The sequence below is a fragment of the Seriola lalandi genome, unplaced genomic scaffold (assembly GCF_002814215.2).
Source record: "Seriola lalandi dorsalis isolate HSWRI2012SDOR001 ecotype SW California unplaced genomic scaffold, Sedor1 jcf7180002054470, whole genome shotgun sequence".
NCBI classification, from domain to species: domain Eukaryota; kingdom Metazoa; phylum Chordata; class Actinopteri; order Carangiformes; family Carangidae; genus Seriola; species Seriola lalandi.
This window is the reverse complement of record NW_019525023.1, coordinates 664,394-674,025: the sequence shown is the minus strand read 5'-3', so window position 1 is coordinate 674,025 and position 9,632 is coordinate 664,394. Positions and strand designations below refer to the sequence as shown.

The window sequence follows — 9,632 nt, the reverse complement described above, 5'->3', positions numbered from 1 at the left end:
GGGGGGGGGGGGGGGGGGGGGGGGTATTTCCACTGCTGTCCTGTTTACATGATGGCGGTGCAACGGAAATCAATGTCAGACAATCAAGCCAACACTGTAGAAGCTAGTTGTCCTATGTTGGAAGCACTTACTGTGTGAATCTGAGAACAGCTTTCATTTATGTGTTTGTGTTTTCCTGCATACAAGAAAGTGTAAATACAGAATATACATTACATTATGTAAGTACCAAATTAGAGGCCATCTTCACCGGCCGTGACACCTGTCAATATGTTGATGTTCCGACTTATGAGCACTCTACATGAGTCCTCAGTATTCAAGGGTTTGGACGACGCCCATCTTCAAACTCAATATCAATATCACGCTGACAAAATCTGTCCACACAGATATAAACACCTGCCAAAGCACTCAAAACCACTGTGGTAGTTCCTGCAACAGTAGGTGTCTCCAGTACTACATTTGCACACACACACACCCACACACACACACACATAGACTCACAAGTTGAAAACAATACCCGCCACACTGTCGCGGCTGGTGTTTTGTTTACTTGATGAATTTAAGTGTTCTAAATAAAGGACGAGCTGCTCTGTGGTAGATCCACAGATCTGAATCAAACATGAAACATTTTGGGGATTAGAATATTAGAATATTAGAAACATTTAAAGGTCACGGTGTGTTTCTAAAGTATTTGTGTGCATGCACACATACAAGTTTTTGGGAATGTGACAGGAGGCTAAAACTAGGAAATGGGTTAAGTGGACTAATGTCTTGCATGTACTTGTTTTGCACATAAAAACGATCCTCATGGATAAAATATCAACATATGACTCAAGACAATTATGTAGCATTGCCACAAAGTGCGTGACTTCATTCTCCTCCTCCACACACACACAAACACACACACACACAGGTCCCTGAACACGGCGTGTCAATATGATGATGAAGTTGCACTCGTGATCCAAAACGAGTTTGCTAGCTGGGGTTCTCACATGCTGCTTACACAATGGCCCGTGTATGGGAGTTGCCTGGTGGCATTGCTTAAGCAGGCAAAGAGTTGATTCATTCTGCACTAATTGACAGCTAATTAAAGGTGTGACTGCACAGTGAATTGACGAACTGTGAGGCCTTGACTGCAGGGGATGTTAGAGAGAGCGAATTATGAAATATTGAGTCTTTCAAGTACCACCTGCCATTAGATATGGCCTCAAACATATGGACCTGTGAGTGTGTGTGTGTGTGTGTGTGTGTGTGTGTGTGTGTGTGTGTTAAACAGGCTCATTCTAGCCTGTAGAGCCAGGCTGCAATGCCAGCCTTTACTCAAATCTGCCTCTGTGGTAGTTCCTGCTACATTAGTTGTGTCCAGAACCATATTTTACCATGATGATACACACACACACACACACACACACACACACACACACACACACACACACTGACTTGCAAGGTGAAAACAACACCGGCCCTGCTGTCGCGACTGGAGCAGTCTGCAGACTATAAAATAAACCCCACATATTAATTATACCACTACAAGCCTTGTCCTGTGAGGCTTGTGATTTTCTGCAGTGAATAACAAAGTGGAGACCATGTGCGCCTGCTGTGTCCCTACACAGCAGTAACAGCTCCGGCGTCTTTATCACCACACTGTGAGCAGCGTGTCGTCCATCCGTCTTTCACTGATGTTCCTCCTCCCTCTCTCTCTCCCTCTCTCTCTCTCTGTCCCTACAGATAGTAGCTGCTATCTTGGCCATAGCAGGCATTGTAATGATGACCTATGCCGATGGTTTCCACAGCCACTCAGTCATCGGCATCACTTTGGTCGTGGCCTCGGCTTCGATGTCGGCGCTCTACAAGGTATTTGTTTGCATTGGATTGATTGGAAAAAACTAAACTACTGTTGTGTACCTCCATAAACCACAAGCAAAAAATGTAAAAAAAAAAAAAAAATAGCTAAACATATGTATGACTAGTCTTGTCTTATGTAAGAAATCCTGGACTAGCTTCCTTCTACTTATGTAACCAGGTGGCAGAAGACAGGAGGAGATTATGAAATGAAAGACTCAGCTGAGCATGTGATATGTGTGTGTGTGTGTGTGTGTGTGCGTGTGTGTGTTTGTGTTTGGTTGCTGGCCTCAGGCTGTGATGTCCTGATCAAGGAGCTTACGGGACAGATAGCTATATTTTGATGGGGCTCTGGTCTCCTCTACCCTGCTGCCTAATGTGATAAACAGACAGCAGCGGTGGCAGAGACGTGGCGGGTACTTGGCAGGTGCGCCCCTCTGCAGTACCCGTCCTGCTCCTTAAGGGGGCAGATTCTGTGCATTCATGACTCCCGCTGTCCTTCTCCATCCTCAGGTGCTCTTCAAGATGGTCCTAGGCAGTGCCAAATTTGGAGAGGCTGCACTCTTTCTCAGCATAGTTGGAAGTGCCAACTTTGTTTTCATCAGCTTTGTGCCGGTCATCTTGTATTTTACACACGTGGAGTACATTGGCTCACCTGCAGACATCCCCTGGGCCTACCTCTGTGGGGTTGCAGGCCTGCTTTTTGGTATGAAAAGACGCCATATGAAGCAATATAGTGCATACACCTGATACTGTAATGATTAGGTAACCCATGAATATCAGTTTGCGGTATGACACCGTCATTGTGCAGGTTTACTTCTGCTCTGATTCTGCTTCTTCTTACAGCTTTCAACGTCCTGGTGAACTTTGGCATTGCGATAACATACCCGACATTAATCTCACTTGGCATCGTCCTAAGTGTTCCTGTAAATGCCAGTAAGTCTCTTGGCTTTCCTCTCAGACCTAACTTCTTAGATCCAGTCACCATTTAATATTTGGTGTAATTGAAATCAATATTTGCGGCATGATTTACAGTCCTCTTTGTATATTGATTGTTGACATTAATCCCATAAATTCTTGTGTGGTAATTACAATATTTACAAATTCCTTCATGTGCTCAGACTAATGCGTCCTCTTAATTTCACAGTGGTGGACCTCTACACATGTGAAATTCATTTCAACACAGTGCGCCTCATCGCTGTGTTCATCATTTGCCTGGGCTTCCTCATGCTGCTGTTACCGGAGGACTGGGACCAGTGTATTATCCAGCTCAGCACCAGGCTGCGCAAACGTGACGAGCCGGCAGAGGGCAACGGAGAGGCGGGCGCCACCACGGGGCTCAACTGGAGAGGGAGAGCCAGGACCTCCATGTCAACATTTGCACACTGACTCCATGAAATATAACCATACTAACACACACACACACACACACACACACACACACACACACACACACACACACACACACACACACACACATACAGACACAGGGAGGTAGACACATTAACACCTCAATGTTGGGACATTTGACCTGCCTGGTGCCCTACCCTCTCTTACACACAGCTCCCTGGGTGAGAAAAAAGTATTTTGGACTGCGCTCTGATCAGTAACATTTCAGCCAAGAGGGGAGATAGATTGCGTGTCATTCGTTTTGGCGTCCACTCCGCTCAGAAGTTATTCGAGTTGGTGTATGGACTCATCTCAATTGTAATCCCTCTTACCCAAAAAATGATCAGTTATTACTGATTGAGTCATGTATTAATTTTGCTGTACCTCTTAATCATTCCACTGGTTCACTACATCCTTGCGCCTGGGGCGACTTGCCAACTCGGCTGATATTTTTCAGCTCTGAGAAGACAGACGGACATTTTTTCAAGGAAGGCCTGACACCTTGTGGTCTTGCTGGCTTTAACATATACACATTTACACACATTTAAGATCCAAAGAAGAATGCCTAAAAATGCTGAATGCCTGAAAACAAAAAGGGAGGCCCACAGTGGGATCCCTCAGGTGTAAACTTATGACAAATACCTGCCTTTCGTGCACTGTACATAGCTGTATTTCACACCTTGGAATGTCCTTGAGCTGTGGACCCGATGGCCTCATCTGGCGTGAAGGGACCTGTCTGGACGTCTGAGGATCAATCTGAGCAGAAGAAGCTTTCACAACGCCTCACTCTGAGAGAAGCGGTCAGGTCCTTTTCGACCACACTGATTGGCCACCTGTGGTTATGTGCTTTCCTGGGGTTCAACTCCCGCTCTGTCAATGCTGACACCCATTGCTCAGGCCCACGGTTTAGTCACGAGAGATTTAAAACCAGTATCTATATTGCAAACGCTCTCAGCGCATGATATGGTTGAGATTTGTTTGTCAAAAAAGAGTGAGTGCTGTCAGTCCATCCATAAAGCATATGCCTCCCATTTCCTGCTGCTGAGACACCGGCAGCAGGTAAATACGTGTATTAAATGTACTGTCATACAAATGATATTAAACTCACAGTTAATGCTTCAGGTATCCCAACCATTGGATGGACTAAAAGCACCAACAGCTCATAATAAGACATGAAATCTTGGAACTACCCCTTTAATAACTCGGAACATCAGTCATAGCTATCACTGAGCCTCCCTTCGAAATCCTATCACATTTAACTCTCTACACTCATGTGCACACAAGCTAATTTGGGACAGCTCTCAGTTTATATTGTTTCATTCCTGAAGAAAATAACAAGACGGCAGATGAAAACTCACTGTCTCACTGTGGCGTGAGGAGAGGGCGTGTTGACACATGAAGAATGGCTCGCATTTGTCCAACCCCCGCTCTTTGTCCGAGTCTCACTGTATCTGTTTTCATTGATCACATTTCCTGAGGCAAGTTAACAACCTGAGATGAAACTGGGAGCAAGTGAGGCGCACGCCTTGTAAAGCGACTGGTGGAAACTCTTGCCTTGTTGTGAATGTATGAACATCACTCGACCACACATGCTCGCTATGTGCTATCTGTTTTCTTACAGTGCCACCACAGACTGCTGCAGAGAGACTCTTTAATACTATCCTTCTTGTACTCATCTGACCGAGTTGCATTTTTTTTTTCTTCTTTTTTTTTTTAAAGAAACTCTTGACGCATCGCACTGGACTTTTTTATATTTTTGCATTGGGTTGCCCACTAACCTTGAGAAACGGTGAGTGATACCTACAGGACGAGCATGCACATACTGTATGAGCAGATACAGCTGACAAGTCCACTTCACTGCCTTTTCTTTGTTTTGCAATAGAGTACAATAGCACTGTTTCCCATTGTCATTCTCTATGACAATAAATAATAATATTGTATTCCTCTGGAATTATTGCTAGACATAAATGTAAACCTTTGTAAGGAATGAAGATTTTTACACTGAGATGCAACATATGATTATCACATTTGAGGAAGAAATATTTAGAGTGTGAATAAATGATGGGTTTATTAGATCTACTGTTGGGTGTCTTCAAGTGTAATCACATGTACTATATAAAAGATTTCTTTTCAATACATCCTCTTGTCCAGGTTTATTATCTCCTGTGTTGTAGTTCTGTGCTTCGCAATTACTGATCACCACATAATGGCCTCCAGCAACTTAATTGAACAATATAAAATTAATCTGCAGCATTCTTTTAATCGTTTCAAGCAAATATGCCAAGGTTTGCTGGTCTCAGCTTGTCAAATGTGAGGATTTGCTTATAGTAAAATGAATATAGGGGGGTTTTGAAGTGTTGGTCAGACAGAACAAGACATTTGAATATGCCACGTTCAGCATCTGTGAAATTGTGAAAAATAATTAGCATATTAATTGATTATGAAAACAATCATTTCAATTAGTTGATTAACCATTTCAGCATTTTTCTTAAGCAAAAATATGACTGAATCCATGTATGACCATTTGCTGGTTTTAAATTAAATATCTTTGGATTTTTGTTGGTCAGATAAAACAAGCAATAATAATATGCCAACTTGGACTTTAGGGTATTCTGATGGGCTATTTTCTGTCATTTTATGGACCAAATTTTTAATCAGTTAATTAAGAAAGTCAATAATCAATAATGAAAATAATTAATTCAGATAACATCTGCAGAAGTACAATTAACAGACATCATGCTCTACTCTCACTGTTATCTGGCCGTAGAAGAAAGTGGCCTGACGCTCCTGGGTTAGAGCAGAGAAAGGTAGTCTGCTGCCCTCCTGTGGGCGAGAGGGAACCTGCAAGCAGTCCACCGTCCTGTCAGCACCAGCGTCTGGCCACACACAGGATGTGGAGGTATTGTCAGGGTGACACACTTTGCATAGATGCTCCTCAGAATGACTTTTGAGTGTTTCGGTGCTAACAGTAAAAATGGACGGGGAATACTTGGAGTCATCACAAGTTGAACTCTCAGAGCTGGAAGGTGCACCTGGATGGGGGGTGTTTAGAGTACAAGGGTCGCTGTTCTTGCATTCGTCTCCCTCGGCCCTGACCTCACCTCCCCTGCCCCCCACACTCCCCAGCCGAGTTCTTATCTTTTGCCTCAGTCCCTGAAGAGCACCCTGGAAACGCTTGCTAAGCAGAGCGTACAATAGAGGATTGATGTCAGAGTTCAGCAACACCAGCCAGTATGAAAAGGTAACGGCAAAGGGTGGGACGAGGTTGGATTGGCCTGAAATTGCAGTTTCTGTGGCCTGAACCAGCGCCACACCAATGTAAGGTGTCCAGCAGAAGAAGAAGGCTGAGATGACCAGGAAGAGACGAACCACTCCATGGTGGTGATGGTGCTGCTGGGAGTTCTGCAGGGGTGGCTGGGAGGTGCCCTGAGCCAGGAAGGAGAACAGACGTCTGGCTGTAGGGCTACTCTGCTCTGTGGCAGAATTAGGGAGAGCAGGGCTTATATTATTTCCTCCTTCTCCACTGACCTCGGGGACAAACTGTCCACTTACATGATAGATCAGTCTCGAGGGGCTGTGGAGTGTCCCACAGTGCTGGTGCGGTGAAACACCAGGACCGAAGGCAGAGCCTGGATTCCTGCTTCGCTGGACAGAGTCCTCCAATGTATGGATCCTCCTTGCGTGGCTGCGCGCCACCTTGACTATGTTCACGTAGCAGAAGAGGATGACCACTGCAGGTATGAGGTAGCAGAGGGCAGCCATGAAAGCTGTGTAGCTGGGACTGCTGGCCCAGTTGACTGCACAGCTGTACATGGGAACCACATAACTGACAGAGCTCCAGCCCAGCAGGGGAGGGCAACTGGTGACCAGAGCCTGCAGCCAGATCCACAGGACTACAGCACAGGTCCTCCACAGGGTGCAGCGGGAGCTGTAGCGCAGGCAGTCCATGATGGAGTGGTAGCGGTCAAGAGCAATAGCAGCTAGTGTCAGTACGGAAGCTGTGCAATACACAGAGGAGGTGTAGCCCACGTACAAACAGAGATCCTGCCAGACAGAGGAAAATAGGTGTTATAACAAAAGAAGTCAGCATTAGTTCATGTCAGACACTAAAGCTGAGATGTTTTATAAGTATTAAGTGTTTTATAGAACTGGACAGAGGTGACGTACAGTACAGTCCACCCATCCACGGTTCATGATGGACAGGGCAACAAAAGGCATGACTCCGACGCCTACCAGGAGGTCGCTGATGGCCAGATTCATGACCAGCACTGACGTCACAGAGTGGAAAGTCTTGGTGGCAGCCACAATAATAATGACAAGAATATTACCTACACATAAATACAACAAAACACAAACACAGACACACACAATGAAACAGAGGTCAGACAGGTTGTATTCTAGACCATCTTTTCATCTGTAACACAAGAGAGACAAACATCAACTCAGCAGTAAACCTGTTACTTAATAACTGAGTTTGGAAAATTGTAGACAATCTGTATTTTATCTAAATTGTAGACAACCAAAAAAAAAAAACTGAGATTCTGATATTATAATACACAGCACTGCAGAATGCTGATCCCATGATTGCAAGGGCGTAGGTTTGCATATGGATGGTAGGGACATGTCCTTACCAATATTTTGGGAGGACAGAATTGTCCCTACCAATATTCAAATGTGCCCTCCAAGAGGCTACGACTCCAAGACAACCGATTTAGGCAAGCTAGCATTTGATTGACTGAAAGGGCGGGGGCTATCTGAGGGCTCACGTCATGTGAGAATGTCACTTTGGTACCTGACGTCACCAGGAAAATTTCAATGAATGTCATTTAACCATGTTAGCTACTGTTAACTAGCAAGTTAACCCTGTCTTCTGTGTTCTGTAGACTAGCAGTCAGGTTGCTAGCAGGAATAAACACAAAATGGTGGATATATCAAAGAATGAGTTTAAAACATCCCTTTAAATGTCACAGTGAATACTAGAACTTACTATACTATGACATAATTATGCCTTACTATACTATCACATTTTTATGCCTTACTTTGATCTTTTTTTTGACTTATTCCAGTTTATAAGACTGGGTGTCATCATGACAGATGGGTTAACCCTGTCACCCCACATCAAGAAGGTTGTTGATTCAAATCTCAGTGAGGGAGCAATTTTTTATGCCTCACTATACTATGACATTTTTAGGATATTTTTATGCCTGACTATACCATGACGTTTTATGACATTTTTATGCCTTACTACACTATGACGTTTTTTGACATTTTAATGCCTCACTATACGATCACGTTTTATGACATTTTTATGCCTTACTATACTATGACGTTTTTATGACATTTTAATGCCTTACTATACTATGACGTTTTTATGACATTTTTATGCCTGACTACACTATGACGTTTTTATGACATTTTTATGCCTTACTATATTATGATGTTTTATGCCTTACTATACTATGACATTTTTATGACATTTTTATGCCTTACTATACTATGACGTTTTTATGACATTTTTATGCCTGACTATAGTATGATGTTTTTATGACATTTTTATGCCTTACTATACTATGACGTTTTTATGACATTTTTATGCCTTACTATATTATGATGTTTTATGCCTGACTACACTATGACGTTTTTATGACATTTTTATGCCTTACTATACTATGACGTTTTTATGACATTTTTATGCCTTACTATATTATGATGTTTTATGCCTGACTACACTATGACGTTTTTATGACATTTTTATGCCTTACTATACTATGACGTTTTTATGACATTTTTATGCCTTACTATATTATGATGTTTTATGCCTTACTATACTATGACATTTTTATGACATTTCTACACCTTACTATACTATGATGTTTTTATGACATTTTTATGCCTTACTATACTATGAAGTTTTATGCGCCACTATATTATGATATTTTTATGCCTTACTATACTATGACATTTTTATGCCTTACTATACTATGACGTTTTTATGACATTTTAATGCCTTACTATACTATGACGTTTTTATGACATTTTTATGCCTTACTATACTATGATATTTTTATGCCTTACTATACTATGACGTTTTATGCCTCACTATACTATGACATTTTTATGACATTTTTATGACTTACAATACTATGACGTTTTTATGACATTTTTATGCTTTACTATACTATGACGTTTTTTTATGACATTTTTATGCCTTACTATACTATGACCTTTTATGCCTCACTATATTATGACATTTTTATGCCTTACTATACTATGACGTTTTATGCCTCACTATACTATGACGTTTTTATGACATTTTTATGCCTTACTATATTATGATGTTTTATGCCTTACTATACTATGACATTTTTATGACATTTTTATGCCTTACTATACTATGACGTTTT

General features: G+C 42.3%; 2 protein-coding genes across 3 annotated transcripts in view; one reads left to right on the top strand and one right to left on the bottom strand.

Moving 5' to 3' along the window:
* slc35f3b (solute carrier family 35 member F3b) overlaps positions 1-5,366 on the top strand; it is a 49,586-nt gene extending 44,220 nt beyond the window's left edge. For both annotated transcript variants that reach the window (XM_087175431.1, XM_023411639.1), the window contains 4 exons: positions 1,726-1,851; positions 2,353-2,545; positions 2,686-2,775; positions 2,987-5,366. In XM_087175431.1, the coding sequence (XP_087031557.1) occupies positions 1,726-1,851; positions 2,353-2,545; positions 2,686-2,775; positions 2,987-3,228 (651 nt within the window). In that variant the 3' untranslated portion in view covers positions 3,229-5,366. The remainder of the gene's footprint in view (positions 1-1,725; positions 1,852-2,352; positions 2,546-2,685; positions 2,776-2,986) is intronic.
* Positions 5,367-5,952: 586 nt separating this feature from the next.
* The window catches only part of LOC111658970 (5-hydroxytryptamine receptor 1D), an 8,272-nt gene continuing 4,592 nt past the window's right edge, over positions 5,953-9,632 (bottom strand). The window contains exons 2-3 of the mRNA XM_087175428.1: positions 7,396-7,556; positions 5,953-7,272 (exon numbers count right to left, since the gene is read on the bottom strand). Coding sequence (XP_087031554.1) covers positions 5,953-7,272; positions 7,396-7,556 — 1,481 coding nt within the window. The remainder of the gene's footprint in view (positions 7,273-7,395; positions 7,557-9,632) is intronic.